The sequence below is a fragment of the Piliocolobus tephrosceles genome, chromosome 5 (assembly GCF_002776525.5).
Source record: "Piliocolobus tephrosceles isolate RC106 chromosome 5, ASM277652v3, whole genome shotgun sequence".
Classification (NCBI taxonomy): Eukaryota; Metazoa; Chordata; class Mammalia; order Primates; family Cercopithecidae; genus Piliocolobus; species Piliocolobus tephrosceles.
Window position 1 is genome coordinate 62,885,998 of NC_045438.1, and position 18,928 is coordinate 62,904,925.

General features: G+C 42.1%; 1 protein-coding gene across 1 annotated transcript in view; it reads right to left on the reverse strand.

The window, feature by feature from the left end:
* LOC111538465 overlaps window positions 1-8,318 on the reverse strand; it is a 31,097-nt gene extending 22,779 nt beyond the window's left edge. The window contains 3 exon segments of the mRNA XM_023205839.2: window positions 2,288-2,415; window positions 5,074-5,266; window positions 8,199-8,318. Coding sequence (XP_023061607.2) covers window positions 2,288-2,415; window positions 5,074-5,266; window positions 8,199-8,318 — 441 coding nt within the window.
* Window positions 8,319-18,928: the final 10,610 nt, after the last annotated feature.

An 18,928-nucleotide genomic window follows, 5' to 3' on the forward strand; every position in this document is an offset into this window, starting at 1 on the left:
AACGTGGTTTCCACCCCCACCATGCTTCTGAGAGTCCTGCAATGCTGCCAGTGACCATCTGACCAAGCTGCTTGGTTTTTAGGAGTTCCTTTCTTGACGTTTCACGGAACTCCACAAGTAACCATCCCCTCCTAATTAAAACTCATTTCTTCCTTGTTTCTCTGGTCTATTTAGTTTTACTGCTTCTTGTTTCATGACCTGCCCCTTAAACGTAGGTATATTACTCAGGGGCTGGGTGCGGTGGCTCATGCCCGTAATCTCAGCACTTTGGGAGGCCAAGGCAGGTGGATCACTTGAGGTCAGGAGTTTGAGACCAGCCTGGCCAAAATGGTGAAACCCTGTCTCTACTAAAAATACAAAACATTAGCTGGGCATGGTGGTGTGCACCTGTAATCCCAGTTACTCAGGAGGCTGAGGCATGAGAATCGCCCGAACCTGGGAGGCAGAGGTTCCGTGAGCTGAGATGGTGCCACTGCACTCCAGCCTCGGTGACAGAGCGAGATCTATCTCAAAAAGAAAAAAAAATATGTAGGTATATTACTTAGGGCTGTATTTCAGGTATCTCTAGTTTCTCCCAGTTGTTTTGATTCATCATTGTGGTTCAACCTCCATATTCATACCTCAGCTTATACCTGTTCCTGAGCTTTAGACCTATAGCTCCCCACAAAACATTCACACCTGAGTTTCAGCAAACCCCCTCAAATGCCTTGTTGTTCTAGGTCCAAGGTCATTTTCCCCTCTAAAGACACTCTTCCTCCTCCTGGGTTCAGTTCCAGTTAATAGCCTCCTCCCTAACCCTCAGGAAGTTGTTTCAATTCCATCTTGACTTTCTTGCCCCAACTTCCAGATCCAGTCTTCCAATCCCACCATTTCCACTTCTACAAAGTATTCTCAGGTCTGTTCCGCCTTCCTAGTCTCACCGCCTCTCTGCCTTTCTATTCTTCTGTTGTCATTGTATGCTTCCTCCTAATTTTTCAGGTCACTGTTGCAATAACTGCACTTCTTCTCTCAGGGGCGCTCTATTCCAATCCATTCTCTCACTTATACCCAAGGTAGCTGTTAAAAACACAGCTATGATCATATTTCTCTCTATGGAAACTCACCAGTGGCTCTTCTTTGTTTATAAGATGAACTCTAAAATAATACAATTAGCAGGTCCTTTATAGGCTGCACCCAAAACACATGAGTGGCTTGTTGCCACCCATCATGCCTTTACATCCCAGCCATAACAGTCTTCCTACCATCCTCCAAGAAGGTAGGATTTTATTTCTCAAAATAAAATCCCCCAAGCTGGTCCTTCCCATTTACATTCCCCAGACATTCTAATGCTGTTTTGTCTGCTTAAGAATCTTTTCTTCCCTGCCAGACAACATCTTACTCACGTTTTAGTATCAAGATTAAATATCTCTTCCTCTGGAAAGGCTTTCTAGCACTTCTTACACCGGACAGTGCTCCCCTCCACCAGGACAAATATCTCTGCAGAGTCCCCATGACTCATGAATGTACTCAATTATAAACTGTTAGTAACTAGGTTATAATTTTTGCTTGGAGATTGAATCAACTTTTGTAGATGATAAATTCCTTAAAGATAAAGATCATTTTCACTTAGTTATCTATGTCCCTGAATGCCTGGAACAGTCCCTGGCGGAGTAAATACTTCATATTTGATAAGTAAATGCCTAACAATTGGTGATTATTAGAAGGGCTGATAATCCATGCTAAGGGCACAAATGAAGAACAGTAAACCTGCAGTGTTTCATTCATTATTGGGATATGAACCATCTGTGACACAGTGATGATTTAGTAACCTGCTGTTTCATTGCTTTAAACTCACCCCCGTAACATTGCACTCAGCACCCTATCCAATGCTTTCACCTACCCACATGTGGCATATGCTTCTACAGGCCATGATCAGGTCAATTTGTCTGTAATTAGCAAAGTGATCATTGTCCCTATGACTGCACAATGAGCATGAATGAAATCATCATTCATTCTCACTAAAAGCATACATATTATAAGAAGGAATTATACAGTCCTGTAACAAATAATACCTGCAAGATAAAGAAGTATCTTTCACATTTTGTTTTTTGTGATGAACCTCAGTAAAGAAAATAAAATTTATTACATCCTTACAACTGGCCAAGATTATTTAAATAAAATAATTATTCTCTTGATTGAGAACTTTTCTAAAAGTCTAACTGGGTTTTACAAAAACAAAAACAGAAAAAAGACTGGATTTTGTAAGAATGGTTTTTTAGCAGACATTTTGTCTCCTAGGCAAGAATACCTGGCGCTTGTTTTCCAGAAGAGCTGCTTCCCAAGTCCATGTGTCATACAGCACAGCAAATCTGTCCACACCTGCATGGGCCCATCCCCAGTCCTGGCCACTCTTTGGCTGGCTGCCCACTTTGTGACCTGGGAGAAAAGAGGGTGAGAATGTTTAGAGACAGGTCTTCCAAGAAACCTGTTCCAATTAGAAATGTGCGCCTTGGATTATCAGCTCCACCTCAGAAACAGAAATGCTGAACCAGTCTCTGGGACGAAGCCTGAGTTCATACTTGTTACTTCTAAGTCAACAGGAGCTTTTGTTTTTGTTTTTAAAATTCAATTTTAAAGACTAATCTTAGAAATAAAATAAAAAATTTAGTTAACAAGAAATCTATGCTAAAATGTCTTCAAACCCACAATTTAAAGGCAAGGTATACATTTCTCCTTCTCTAAAAACAAATCCCTGTGGTTTAACAACAAACTCAGTTTGACTTGCTATTTCCATCATTGCGAAACGTTTCCAAGATATTCTTTAATTATGTTAATTACTAACTTAAATCAATGAAGGTAATTTTCATTATGCAGCTGATTTTTTTAACTTTGTTAATGCTACTTTTCACTACTAGTATTATTGTTACTTTAAAATTTTAACTATTGTATTTCAGAATTAAATATTCAAAGATAAGATACTTTCATGTGCTGAAATTTGAGTTCAATAATTATCACATATCTGATGGGTACTAAACAAGAGAAAGATGATCAAGAACTTCCATAGCAACAGTTGGGAAATCATTCCACAATAGATGACTATACATTTACCAGCTCAATTGAAAGAAAGATGCCATGTGGTTAAAGTGTCAGTGTAGACACTACTGACTAAGTGTCTCAGTCCAATTAAATTTTTAGCAGCTAGAAATAGTTCATGCTATTATAAATTAATATGGACCAAATGGTGCATTAGTATGTAGGATAACCAGTAAAGATAAAAGCTAAGAGCTGAAATTAAATACCCTGGAATGTTGGATGCCATCATTGTGTCCTATGATTCAGATACCAATGGCAAAGATAGGACAATTAATTCAATCCTACATCAAATTAATTCTGTCTGGGATCTGAAAAGTTAGTTGTCAGACTTTCTTTGGGCAGCATTTTGTAACAATATGAATGTGAATTATCTTTAATTACAGTCTACACATATTACAAAATAGCACAAACCCTGATTAAGTTTCCCTTTAGGTATTGCAATGTGTCTAGAAATTCTAAGCTCTTCGCAGATGTAATTCCAATGCTGTCATAGTATCCCAAAAGAATATTCTTACATCATCTATTTCTAAAATTGAATCAATTTGAGTGATGCCAAAAGGAAGAGAAAATACAGGTTATGGGTTACTTGATTACCCTGAGTAACGATTTCTTCCTCTGGGGCTTGTCTGGCATTTTCCTAGCCAGATGTTCCTGTATCCTGATGGTTTCCTGTTAGGAACCCAGGGCTGTCTCTGCTGCTAAATGCAGTTTCCTCAAGGTCTACCACTTAGAAAAGTCATTTGTTTCACTTGCTTATTTTCCTTTCTTCAAGGTCCTGCACCTCATCCCCTCCACCCAGTGGGTGACTTGGAAATGCTCCTAGGAGTAAAATCCCAAATCTTGGCTTAAGCCTGTTTTAGTCAGAGACCACCCAATTTAGCGTGCAGGTCATCAGAGTGGGTAGAGGGTCAGAGGTCAGGTCTTCGGCCCTGAGAAGTGAAAATGCAGGGGCCGTGCTGTCCCTTGTACCTCAGGAGAGCAAGGAAGAAACTGGGCCTTCCCTTGCAGGGCTTCCTGCTCCTTGACGTTTCTGTCTCCCCTGGGCTTTCCCAGAAGGCTGCACCCTGCTACTCAATCGGAGCACCTGCCTCCCACCCCTCCTGCCCCTCAAGCTCACGATCTGCCTCTGAGTGTTACACTAGGATTTTTATTGCTTAAAGTGTCTTAATTCTTTGTCCCCTGGCACACAAGCCCTCTAGTTATCGAAGGGGAGATCATGAGAAACCTTCTGGGGAACCAGAGCACAGAATGACTGTTAGTTGTTTTTTTAAGTCTATGTAAACATTTCAACAGATCATAAAGAAAACATTTATCTCTTTGGTCCTTGCAAGAGAAGTCAAAGGAATTTTTGTTTCGTATCAAGAGCCTGGACATCTCTGTCTGTTGCGACTGGAAAGAGCCTGTTGTACTGAAATCCTGTCATCATGGTAGATTTGATCTTCACTGGCCAAACATGAAGAATTAAAAGCATAATTCTTGACTGAACTGGTGGGTGGGTTGAACTTCAGGAGTACAGGGGTGGCCATTCCTGGCGCGCATATCAGTGTGACATGAGCTCTGGAGCGGGTCGTCCCTCTCAGCCCTGCTGCTTACTGCCTCCTGGGGCCCAGTGACTGAGGCCCTATGCTAGAACTGTGTATCATCAAATTCGCCATTATAAAGGAAACTTCCTGCTGCAACAACAACAACAAAAAAGAAAGAAAGAAAAGGAAAGAAATGCCCCTGCTCAACAAGCAGAGTCTGAACCACAGCAAGAATTACAATCCAGCCCTGAAACAGTAGTTACCATCTCTATCAGAAGCGGGGCTTGAGCTGGAAACAACTGTTTCTCTTCTCAAGTGAATGCATTTTAGGGGTGGGGGTAGTGTGTGCTTATTGCAGTTTCAGATACTATTGGATATGTGTTTATATTTTGGGGTGGAGAGCATTAAAAAGAAGCCCTTGGTGTTTTTTGCTTATTTGGGCAGTTGATTTTTTTTTTTTTTTAATCTGACTTCTCACCCCTTTCTTTCTCAATGTAATGGCTAGCCACAAGCAGCAACTCTGCCTCTAGTTCCTTGAGATCACTCAAGGCTTCCTCATACATGACATGCACCCCTTGCTGGTCCTGGGTGTGGATACAGCCAGCTTCTGTGCTGTAGTAGTCATCCTGGTTCTCCACTTCCGAGAACTCCATGAATTGGATGCCGTGGACCTGGAGAAAGAAAGCCAAGCCCAGATGTTACTGGAAAAGGGAGAGCTATATTTTGCCATCCCACATGGACAAGCAGCAGGTTTCTGCTCCCACACAGTGGGCTGCCAGTATGAAGCTGTAAATATTCTGAATGTATAAAAAGCTGTATGCAGAAAACATATATTAACAAAGAAAGTTGGCAGGAAGAGGTAGTTCCTGAGGTGGATAACTAGCTGATTAGTTTGTTTTTCTGATAAATTCAGTAGCAACTGGAGAAAGGTAGGGAATAGAGCCTAGAGTGATCTCTGGAGTCAGAATGCCTGGGTTCAGGTTCTGGTTCTGCCAGGATCTCATCCTGGGCAGGTCATTCAGCTATTCCCAGCCTCCGTTTCCTCATCCGTAACATGGAGACTGTGGACACACTACAGACTACGTTAGCTGTCAGGAGTATGTGACTCTGTAAGTGTAAGGCACTTGGAATCCTTAAACGTTAGGTTAAAAATATTTTTAATTCTGTAAGTACTTCTAAACTGTATTAGCACAGTTTCGTGGCTTAGTAATGTACTAAGTCAAATAGTGTCCCCCAAAATTCATGTCTACCTGGAACCTGTGAATGAGAACTTACTTGAAAATAGGGTCTTTGCAGATGTAATCAAGTTAAGATGAGGTCATACTGGATTAGGGTGGGCCCTACTTCAAGACTGGGATCCTTATGAAATTTGGAGACAGACACATGGGGGAGAAGGTCATGTGAAGATGGAGGTAGAGACTAGGGTGAGTCAAGGAATGCCAAGGATTGCCAAGGGTTGCCAGCAACTACCAGGAGCTGAAAGAGGCAAGGAAGTATTGCCTCTAGAACCTTCAGAGAAAGCACGGTCCTGCTGACACCTGGATTTTAGATCAGCAGGACCGTGCTTTCTCTGAAGGTTCAAGGTCTGTGGCTCCAGACTGTGAGAGAATAAATTTCTGTCATTGTGAGCCATGCAGTTTGTGGTACTTTGTTTTGACAATCCTAGGAATCTAATACAAGTAAGAAGTGTTTCAATTATAATGTTATTTTTCTTAGAAAACTGAGTATCTGCTGTTCCCTGAGAATCATTATTTTAATAATAATTTTCTCGGCCGGGTGCGGTGGCTCAAGCCTGTAATCCCAGCACTTTGGGAGGCCGAGATGGGCGGATCACGAGGTCAGGAGATCGAGACCATCCTGGCTAACACGGTGAAACCCCGTCTCTACTAAAAAAAAAATACAAAAAACTAGCCGGGCGAGGTGGCAGGCGCCTGTAGTCCCAGCTACTCGGGAGGCTGAGGCAGGAGAATGGCGTGAACCTGGGAGGCGGAGCTTGCAGTGAGCTGAGATCTGGCCACTGCACTCCAGCCTGGGCCACAGAGCGAGACTCCATCTCAAAAATAATAATAATAATTTTCTCACAATTTCAAACTTTTCCACACTCCTCAAGCCTCGGAACTCCCTCCCTCACAGGCGTAGTCTCCTCTTACTCCCAACAGGAGCTTCTCCGTGCACTTCTCCTGGCCGCCCCCGACCAGGGCTCACACCTCTCCCCTCCTGCTTCCTCTGCACAGTGGAGGACAGTGTTGCCCCCCTTCTCTAGGACCACTGCCTCCCACCTCAGCACATCCCTGCTCCTTCGTGGATATCCCACTCCTCTCCTCTGGACTCTCGACACTGAAATGTGCGCACGTCCCTCTCATTGTGAAACTTCCTCACACCCTTCCCAGGTTCCACTGTGTGGCTCTCCTCCCCCTCACTGTCCAGTCTCCCAAGATGTTATCTACACTCTCCATTTCCATTTCTTCACCTCCCACTCTTCAACCCATTGCCATCTGGCCCTTGGCTCCACCAAGCCACCCAAACCACCCTCGCTAAGACCAACAATGACCATTGCTCTACATGCAACAAACTTTCTTTCATCATCTTATGTAATCTCTCAGGAGCATCTGATACAATTTAGCGCTTCCTGATTCTTGACTCACTCTCTTCTCTGGGCATCTGGGACTCCACGTTTTCCCTAATTTTGCCTAGTTTCCGGTCATTCTGTCTGACACTGTGAAGTGTATTTATTTTTCTCTACCAAGTCATTAAATGATGGCCACTCTCAAGCCACCTCCTGGGACCTCCTCTTTTCCTCCTCTGTTCCTTCCCTAGGAGGTGGCAGACACTTTCATAGCTGAGATTACCACCTTTAGACCATTTGCTCCCCCAGTTTATGCCTCCAATCCAGACCCCCTAGAGCTCCAGACCTGCACATCCAATTACCTATTTGGAAACTGCTCCTGAGCATCTCAAAGCCCACTCAATTTTAACAATGATCAAATCATTAAATCTTCTTCCCGCAAACCCAAGCTATCTGTAGCCGATTTTACTAAATAGCACTACCACCCATCCACTTCCTCTAGCATGAATCATTCATGACATCTCTTTCTGCTTCACCCTACTTGTCCAATCTATCACCAAGTTCTGTTAGTTTTACTTCCTGTCTCTCAAATTCATCCACTTCTGATATAGGAGGTGGGGCAGGGAAGTGCTGAGTAGAGAAGGGTGAGGGCTCCACCCTTGGGCCTATGCCCTCAGACCTAAGTGAGAACAGGTACTCCTGTTTTTGTGCCCGAATGTTGCATTTCGAAGACCACTCTGGCCCACTATCCTTTGCCCATATAAACCTGAGACCTTAGCGGGCACACACACAAGAAGCTGAATGTTGTGTGTGTGCCCAGGAGCAGAGAACAGAGCAGTAGAGAGAGGCAGAGAGCGATGCAGAGCAGCAGAGAGCAGCAGGGCAGCACGACAGAGAAGGAGGGAAGAGGCCTCTGAATGTCCAGAGGAGTTCTGCTGAAAACAGCTGAACTCCAGGGGAAAATTATCTCCCCCACCCCTCCACCTTCTGGCTCCCCATCCATGTCACTGAGAGCCACCTCCACCACTCAGTAAAACCTTGCACTCATCCTTTGAGGCCGCATGAGATCCGATTCTTCTGGGACACTGGGCAAGAGCTTGGGATACAGAAGGCTGTCACACTTGCCCCCTGCCCTTGTGAAAAGGCAGAGGGTTCATTGAGCTGATTAGCACTCAAGCCATCTGCAGACAGCAAAGCTGAAAGGGCTTTGTAACACTGGGGTTGCCGGCACCCACTGCTAGACACTACGTGGGGCTGAGAGCACAAAGCACTTGCCCTGGCCTCTGCACCTGCCCGTCTGCATGCTACTCCTTGGCGTTTGAGCTGCAGGGCCATTGAACAGGTGAGCCACATCCCTGCTGCACATTCTACAAGGGGAAATCAGGGAACTTTCCCATTTCACTTCTTCCCATCTCCACTACCCACTACTCTAGTCCAAGCTATTATATGTCATGAGGACTAGCCTAGGAGCTTCTAAACTGGCCTAGCCTCTTAAATGGTCTATGCGTGACTCCTCTGGCCTGGGCTTTCCCTCCTCTCCATTTTACTCACTGCTGGCTGGGGAACTTTTACAAATGCAATTCTGATTGTGTCATTCCCCCTTCCCCCTTTTATATCCCTAAGAGGCTTCCCATGGGCCACAGAATAGAGCAAAACTCCTTAACAGGGCCATATAATCTGGCCCATGTGTATCTCTCTAGTCCAGTGTTTTTCAGCTGAGAGTGATTTTGCCCCCCAGAGGACATTTGGCCGTGTCTGGAGATACTTCTGGTTGTCATGACTTAGTGGGAGGCACTGCTGGCATCTGGGTAGAGGCCAGGGATGCTGCTAAATATCCTATAATGGACAGGAGAGCTTCTCACAGCAAAGAATTATCAGGCCCCAAATATCAGTAGTGCCAAGACTGAGAAACTCAGAGTTAAGTTCCATTGTGCATCACCTTCCACCTTGTGTCTGTGCCCCAACTACTCCTGTCTTTTGGTTTCTTATGGGTGCTATGCTCCTTCTGGCCACAGGTCCTTTGCACAGGCTGTCCCCACTCTGTGGAAAGGTCTCCCTCTCCTTTTTACCTAATTAAAGACTTTCCATTTTCCAACCTCAGCTCAATCATCACTTCCTTGGAAACCCTCCTGCCCAGCCTCCCTATAGTACCAAGGAGCTCTCAGTCTCTCTTTTGAGGAAATTGATGTCCCTGTTTTACATTATTTGTGTGATTTTTGACCAATATTTGTCTCACCCACTGGGTTGCAAAGTACTGTAAGGGTAAGGAACATGTCTATTTTTGGTCACCACCTAGTACAGGGCCTAATACATAGTAGGTGTCTATCTGTTAAATAAAAGAATGTATGAATGGTTTTTATATTTGTGCATATAGGTTTCTTTGACTCTATGATTTGTAATCTCTACTTGTGTTTTTAACATATGCCCGTCAAAAATCCTGTGTTTTGCCTTCGTAGATTCTGATCTCATGTCACCACAGCCTAATACATACATTCTATGTGGGGGGATAATACTCAGGTGGAAAGTTGTTCTTGGAGGACAAAAATCATCTTATTCTTTATATATATAAAGCACAGATACACACATTGCACATAAGCAAATCTATGGCATATCTCTGGTGTTAACATTTCTTCGTAAGAGGAGAGTAGGGAAAAACAGTTGAAAAAGGCTATTTGTTGGGGAAGCCGTCATGGAAAAGAGGTTAAAAAACACTGGCCTAGATATCTATCATCTCTCTCTCTCTCTCTCTCTACTATCTATAGATCTATCTATCTATTCTTATTATTGTAAAATACACATAACATAAAATTTACCATCTTATTTTTTCATGTACAATTTAGTGACATTAAGTACATTCACGTTGTTGTGCAACCATCACTACGCATCTCCAGAATTATTTTCATCTTGCAAAACTAAAAATCTGTACCAGACAAGAATTCCCCATTTTCCCATCCTCCGAGCCCCTGGCAACCACCGTTCTACTTTCTGTCTCAGAATTTGACTACTCCAGGTATCTCATGTAATGTCCTTTTGTGACTGGCCTATTTTACTTAGCATAATCCCATCAAGATTCATACATATTACAGCATGTGGCAGAATTTCCTTCCGGTTTCAGGCTGAATTATATTCCATAATAACTATGAAACTACCATATCTTGTTTCATCTGTTGATAGACACTTGAGTTGCTTCCACATTTTGGCTATTATGGGTAATGCTGCTATAAATATAGGTGTACAAATATCATTTTGAACCCCTGCTTCCAATTATTTTGAGTATATAGCCAGAAGTAAAATTTCTGGATAATACAGTAATTCTGTTTTAAATGTTTGAGGAATCTGCATACTGTTTTTCATAGTACTTACACCACTTAACATTTCTACCAACAGTGCAAAAGGGTTCCAGTTTTTCCACATCCTCACCAACATTTGTTATTTTCTGGGGGTTTTTTTTTTTTGTTGTTGTTAGATGAGTCTTGCTCTGTCACCAGGCTGGAGTGCAGTTGCGCAATCTCGGCTGCTGCAACTTCTAACTCCCTGGTTCAAGCGATTCTCCTGCCTCAGCCTTTAGAGTAGCTGGGACCACAGGACACATGCCACTATGCCCAGCTAATTTTTGTCTTTTTTGTAGAGATGGGGTTTCACCATGTTGGCCACGCTGGTCTCGAACTCCTGACCTCAGGTGATCTGCCCGCCTCAGCCTCCCAAAGTGCTGGGATTACAGGTGTGAGCCACAGCGCCTGGCCTATTTTCTGTTTTTAAATATATATGTAGTATATTTTTATATTTTAAGAAAAACAATCTGGTTTTCTTAGTTGTTACTCATGAGTCATTTAAGCTTTGAAATCACTGGCTCCTAATCTTTCATCTTACATCTATTAACTCTTATAAAAACTTTGCTAAGTAATCAGTTGTATAGAATCCATTTAGCTATAAATTTTAAAAAATCATATCCTGGCTCTCCAAAGACCTATCAATTGTTTTGTGTATGTGGCATTGCCTATAGTACAACTACAGGAACACTCCTGGAATCTTAACAAACAGGATAGATTATCGTCTGCTTAGATGGTTAATTGCCAATATTAGAAAGGTAGATGGGGCCGCTCTTCGGGTCCCTTCACTTCTGTGACTGTATAATTAGTTTTTATGTGCTGTTTCTTAACCATTCAAGCAGAAACATAGAAACCTTCTAATAAGTAAATGTGAACATTTCTAAATAATAGTTATAGTTCATAATATTTCATCAAAAGGATACTTAATAGTTCATCATTCCTCTAGCAGCGTTTTTCATTTTGCTTTGATTTTGCTATGCTTTAAACACACAATTTTGTTTTTTTGTTGTTGTTGTTTGTTTGTTTTTGAGTCGGAGTCTCACTCTGTCACCAGGCTGGAGGGCTGTGGCACAATCTCGACTCACAACAACCTCCGCCTCCTGGGTTCAAGCAATTCTCCTGCCTCAGCCTCCCAAGTAGCTGGCACGCGGCACCACCAGGCACGCGGCACCACCATGCCCAGCTAATTACAGGCATGCGGCATTACAGGCACACGGCACCACCATGCCCAGCTAATCTTTGTATTTTTAGTAGAGGCGGGGTTTCACCATGTTGGCCAGGATGGTCTCGATCTCCTGACCTCATGATCCGCCCGCCTCGGCCTCCCAAAGTGCTGGGATTACAGGCGTGAGTCATCGCGCCTGGCACAACTTTTTAATAATTAATAGCTTCCTTTGACTAGAATTCCAAAAATGAAATTATCATCTTCTTTTTTTTTTTTTAAATGGAGTCTCATTCTGTTACCCAGGCTGGAGTGCAGAGGTGCAACCTTGGCTCACTGCAATCTCCGTCTCCTGGGTTCAAGCTATTCTGCCTCAGCCTTCTGAATAACTAGTATTACAGGCATGCGCCACCATGCCTGCTTAATTTTTTGTAGTTTTGGTAGAGACAGAGTTTCACCATGTTGGTCAGGCTGGTCATGAACTCCTGACCTCAAGTGATCCACCTGCCTCAGTCTCCCAAAGTGCTGAGATTACAAGCGTAAGCCACTGCATCCAACCTGAAATTATGATTTCTTACAAAATGATTGGTATCAGTGGAAAATAGAAAACATGCTGAGAAAATGACATGTTCCATAAAAAAATTAAACAGCTAAGATATATAAATTACCATGTTGGCTTCTATTAGCATTTAACTTCTGTCTCTTGTTATGTAAAATGAGCTTGCTTTTGAGGAAAAAAGAAACAACTTAACATGTTAGACTTCATTCACTTTGTTGGAAAAGACCTTTCCCAAAGTTCTTGTACAGAAGAATTTTATAAGACTTTCAGGCAATGGCAATTGGATTAAGTTCTGAAGCTGATGAAAAGCAATAGTATTGTCAAGATGCCAACTTTAATGCTATCATCTATATTAGCAGACATTTTTCCACTCTTCTCATCTACATCCCATTGTCCCAACCCTTTATATAGGCATACATATTCTTTCTCTTTCTGCCATAATTCGCTCTCTTCCTCCCTTAGTTCTGTGTCTCTGAAATACATACTTGTGCCACAGGAGATACACTTTAAAGACCAGATGACCAAATTGCCTCATGCAGGGTTATGGCTCAGTTACTATAATGTTCTTTATTTCCTGTTTATTTTCATTTTTTCCACAGTCATGTGGAAGACCCTCCCTCTAATGGTTTTGTGGTTTAGAGAGTCGATGCTTCAATATTATGTTTGGAGGAGTGGCAGAAGGAAGAGGGCAATAATTATCTGTTTGGGTAAGAAATAATATGACCTTTGCAATGATTCATATGTTTTTAGTTTGAAAATTAACTGATGCCAAGATAACTATTTGCTGAATATAGTAACTATAGGAAAATTGGTGGTCCATCATTCATTCCTTTCACCCTAGTGGCTTCTGCCATCACTTGTTAATGTGAATTTTAGAACTTTTGGCAATATAGACAATACTTCTCTGACTAGTTTACCTTTTTCTAAATCATCTTGCATTAATTTTGGATAATAATAGTTCAGCCTAAGAATCCCATCAAAATTTGTTGGGTGAATGACTCAATCTATTGGCTATAATCTTTTAAAAAGAAAATCAAATATATTTTCTACTCTACCTTTCTTTCTAGTCTGTAGAATATATTATTATTATCACAGCTAATTGTTCTGCGTTTCAACATGATAACTTTGCAAAGCACTTTCATGTACATGGTCTTTTTGTAAGCATCCTACCATTCTGTTACAGGCAGAACTTTTCTTTTATCAAATAAACACTTGATACCTGCAATGTGAAAGATATATATCCAGCTCTCTACTACCTTTTGCCACCTGAACATCTTGTTAAGCATCTCAAACTTTCCATGTACTGTACTGAGATCTGGATCTTCCCAACAAATCTGCTTCAACCAAATCTCAGTTGATGGCAACTCTAAACTTCCAAATGGAAAGGCCAAAGCTTTGGAATCAAATTTGACTTCTCTATCTGGAAATCATGCTAGCTGCACCTTTAAAATACATCCAGATTTGTTCTGGAAGTCTATGGAAGCTTTGGTGCTAAATCATTGAACGTTCTATATACGTTACTTATTTATTTAATGTCTGTATTTCTTCATGAAATAAGTCTCATGATGGCAGGATTTGTGCCCATTTTGTTCACTGCTAAATCCCCAGTGCCTGGAACAGTGCCTAGTATATTTATTGGTCAGAATATTTGTGGAATGAATAGATGAGTGATGGGCTCACAGCCTGTGGGAACAAACAGGCCAACAGTCAAGCACAGCAATGTGCTCAGTGCTATAATGGAAGTAGACAAAGTCATGGCGAGAAGCACTTAGCTCTGCATTGAGATGTCAAGGAAGGCCCAGAGAGGTGATACTTGAGCAGACTCTGGATAAGAGTACACATTTACCAAGGAAAGAGGAGGTGAGGGACAGAGGAGCCCAGAGGTAAGGATAGCTCTGTCCATTCAGGGGAGATCTAGGCCCAGCTCCCTAAGGGCAGACATATAGGCACAATGAAGAGAAATGAGGTCTGAGAGGTTAGCAGCAGCCAGACTGTGCCCAACATTGTCAGCTTTACCAAGGAGCCTGGACTTTGTCTTGTGACAAACAGGAAACTCACGAAGGACTACAACCAAGGGAATAAATGTGATTATATATGCGCAAAGATCCTCTGGAAATTTACAAGCCAATGAAAAGAGCCATTCTCCCATTTAAAAGAATTCTCTGGGCTGGGCATGGTGGCTCATGCCTGCAATCACAGCACTTTGGGAGGCCAAGGCAGGCGGATCACTTTAGGTCAGGAATTCTAGACCAGCTTGGCCAAGATGATAAAACTCCATCCCTACTGAAAGTACAAAAATTAGCCAGGCATGGTGTGTAGTCTCAGCTACTTGGCAGGCTGAGGCACGAGAATCGCTTGAACACAGGAAGTGGAGGTTGCAGTGAGCTGAGATCATGCCACTGCACTCCAGCCTGGGTGACAGAGTGAGACTCTGTCTCAAGAAAAAAAAAAATTCTCGGTTCCCCTACCAACCTTGGAATTAGTCCCCCATCCTAAGGAGAGCCTAACCCTTCATGATCGGGCCCACTTTTCTGCCACCTTATCTCCCACCACTTCCTCACAACAGCCTCTGCTACCAGCACGTCAAGTCCTGGCAGATCCTGAACGTGCCACAGGGTATCAGGCCTCCATGCCTGAGAAGACATAATCAAGGTCCCCAGCCCGCTAAAGGCTGCTGGCTCTCATTCTGAGGCTCTTTCGCTCTGCCACATGCCTTTAAGTAGGCTCACAGAATGGCAAAGTGTCCAAGACAGATGGTAGGTGCCTTTGTTTTCTGGCATTCTTGTTGAGTGAACATTCGTTAATACTAGCCTAAGACTTTCGGCATGGGATCAAATTCACTGGGCCCAAGAAAAGGGGTCTCCATTTTAGGAGCCTTCCTGAGGTCTGGTAAGCCCAGTGGTTTGCTCTCAGCAGCCTCAACCCTGGGCCTGGTGAGTTCAATCCAACATATTAACATCTGTGCCTCCCATCCCCTCTGTGGGAAAGAATCACACTGTCCAGAGCTGGATATCCTGGTGTAAATACTGACAAGGCCACACCCATGGGGTGCAGCTAAACCACGTGGTCCCATTAAAGACAGACAGAAGGCCACTTCCTTGAGTGCCTCATATGGAAGTAATAGCAGCTGGGAGCTGTTAAGAACAAAAATAGGCACTGTTTTTCTTGTATTTATGAGAGCATAGGAAAGAAATATTGCATGAAGGCCAGGCACAGTGGCTCACACTTGTAATCCCAGCACTTTGGGAGGCCAAGGTGGGCGGATCACCTGAGGTCGGGTATTCAAGAGCAGCCTGTCAACATGGTGAAACCCTGTCTCTACTAAAAATACAAAAATTAGCTGGGTGTGGGGGTGGGCGCCCGTAATCCCAGCTACTCAGGAGGCTGAGGCAGGAGAATCGCTGGAACACAGGAGTCGGAGGTTGCAGTGAGCTGAGACTGCGCCACTGCACTCCAGCCTGGGCAACAAGAGTGAAATTCCATCTCAAAAAATATATATAAATAAAATGCATTACCCTGAGAAGTTCCTCCTATAATGAGTATGGCAGGACAGTATTTGCCTGTCTTCTCCTCCTTTATTTCTATATCCTACCCAAACCCAGAAGAGAGAGACTGAGAGAGGCCTCTTTGGTAAGAACATTTTCAAAAATATCCATTAGCATAATAACATACCACAGCTGTGGCTGGATCAATATTAGTAAGAGAAAGATGTGTTTGTTTTGTAGCATGTTGGTATTAAAAATATCTTAACTCACCTCTCTAGTTCCACTGAGGACCAAACTAATTGGGCTTGATGAGTTACAACCCAAGCAGGAGGACAGAGGGGTAAGGGAAGACCTGAGAGGAAGTCTGTGTGTCATGCGGGAGTAGGAGTTGGTGGGTGCTTGTTAGGGCAGGAGACCCAAAGGAGAAGGGTGTCCTGAAGATTGAGTGAAGGTAGGACTCTAAGCCACTGGGACAGGAAAATAAAAAAAAAATTCCCAATATCTGAAGCTGAATTGTTCAGTACATGTGGCCTCTAGCCAACAGCTGTTAAGCCCTTGAAATGTGGCTTGTCTGAGTTAACATGTGCTATCTGTATATAAAATATACACCAGATTTTAAAGACTTAGTACAAAAAATGTATGATCACTCAATGATTTATTAATATTGATTATATGTAGAAATAATATAGACATTGGGCTAAACAGATTATATTATTTAAAATTTCATGTTTCTTTGTACTTTTTAAAATGTAGCTACTAGAACATTTTAAATAATGTATGTGGCTTGCATTATATTTCTGCTGGCCAGTGCTGCTCTAGACTGTGTGCATATGAACAACACTTAACAGTAAGATTTCACACTTATAGACACAACAGGCATAAGTCAGAGGTCACACTAGCTTAGAAAATGACTTGTTTTGGAGCTAAGTAGATTTTATTTTTCACCTTTGTCAATCTAGCATTTTTAAGAAGATAAAATTCATATTAAACTCTATCTTCAGGAATAAACTCTCTAGAAATTGAGATTAAAATATTACAAGAGTGTCTACAATAGTCCAATAAAATGTAAGCATTCTCAACTTTATTCCCAAAGAAAGGGAGTTAATATGAATTTTGTCTTATTGGCCTTTTGTTAGGCAGGATTGAAATTTTATAGACTTCGTAGAAAAAACTGTTCTAGAAACACCAAAAGCACTAAGTGGCAAGCAGGTGTTTAGAGGGATAAAATATTTCTTTATTGTTCAGTTCTGTCTGATGTTTTTCTACCTCTGTTTTCAGTCTTTTTTTTTTTTTTTTTTTTTTTTTTGTTTTTGAAAACAGAAAAGAGGCAAAAAAGGTAAAAAAAGGTATTTTGGGGGGGGGGGGGGGGGGGGGGGGGGGGTCTTCTAAGAGTGTCTCTGTAAGGATGTAAAGTTCTCAGGCCAGGGTAACAGAAGGGCCTCTCATGCTCTATTTCTTCCTTCCCAGTGTGGCCTCCAAGCTGCTTTAGGGCACTCTCTGCCTGTGAATTGCTCTTAAGCAGACCTTGTGTTTTATTATGATTAAAAGGCCTCTTCCCTAAGAACCCCCCATCTGTTACTACATCATGTTAACTGATTCCAGGTCTTATCTAGAGGGTGGCTTTGGGAGGCAGGATAATCAAGGAAGAAAAAACCTCAGCACAACAGCTCACCTTGTGCTCAGCAGGCGTCTCATGGACACAGTGGTGAGCGCCCAGGCCCTGCAAGGTGCCCAGACCTCCTTTTGCCATATTTACCCAGGAACTATCTTCCATGGTGGGGACCAGTTTCCCTGAAACCAAAGTAAGGCCCCAAGTGTTGATTGTCAGGGTTCGCTCAACAGATCTGAAATAATTCAGAATTCCTAAGCAGATGGGCTGAAACAAAGAAAGAACAGAGTCAGGTCCCTGCCCTTCGCCTAGTTCACCCTACAGAATACAACTTGATGTCAGGTCAACCCTACTGTGGAGAAAGGAACACACCACCCTGGAAAGGGGCTGATTCCAAGTTAAAAAAAAAAAAAAAAAGGAACAAAGGGCAAAAGCATAAAATGGCATTTGCTATTGGAATAGCAGAAAATCCTCTTTGCTAGACAACCAGGCATTTCTGATGCCTGCCATCCACATACCTTCAGTTCTCTGATTCGAAGGTGGCGCAGATACAGAAAAGACAAGTAGGCCCCTCTCATCAGGACGGGATTCCTATCACTGGGCTCAGTGCCGTCATCCAAGCCCAGCAGTTGTAGGGTCATTGCATAGTTGTACCTTTAGCAGGCAGGAGAGATATCATAAATCCATTTCACCTCGAAGTGATGCCAAAAATTACATGCACAAAACTAAAGTCATTTTATTTAATTTAAGGGTGTTTCATGATAGCTTCATTTTATAAATGTACTGAGGGGAAATAATTACTCCCTATATATATATGTAAAGACAAGTTTCTCTTAGAAATTACTCTCATTAAAAACACAGTCATAGGGTGAAGCATTAGTTTAGTTGTCTGACCTGTTTTAAAAGTCTTGCTTTCATTCTGACTTCATATTTCATTCTGACTTTTTGAGTTAACATGTAAACTACATATTAATCAGTCACTCTGTTTCCCGCACAGTGTTTTAATCCACTTTTTTGAGTCACTAATAATATGATTTACTTTACCCTGTCTCTTGTATCTGCTTGAGAGGCCCATTAGCATGTTGGCTGAGATTTACTTCTGATAGATCATTTCCATTTTGTTTCATGGAGAGGTCATCATCCTTCATATTTTTATTCTATCAAAAAATTAGCATTAATCAAATTACATAAACATTTGCATTATTATTAACAAAATCACAGTCAGGTCATTGCAAAAGAAAACCTCATAATCCAAAGCATATTTAGATAAGTAAGTAGAAGAGCGGCTTGATCTACTTCAAGCTGACATATTCAACCTGACATCTAAATTTCTATAATAAATTAGGGAGGTCATTGTTTTTACTAAACTAATCTTTGTTTCATGAAAGTAGTCACAGCTTTTAAATAATAGCCATCTACCTCCCTGTCTTTTATGTAATTCACTTTATAAAAAATTGATACAAGCATGTATACATTTGGCACCTCTGAGCCTCTCTAATCTAGTCTTATTCTGTACTGAGAGCTCAATGGATAAAGCCTCTTTCTACGTATTAGCTATATGGTTCAGTCATTTACAGTCATGAGCCTGTTTCCACATTTGTACAATGGCATGATAATGGAAAA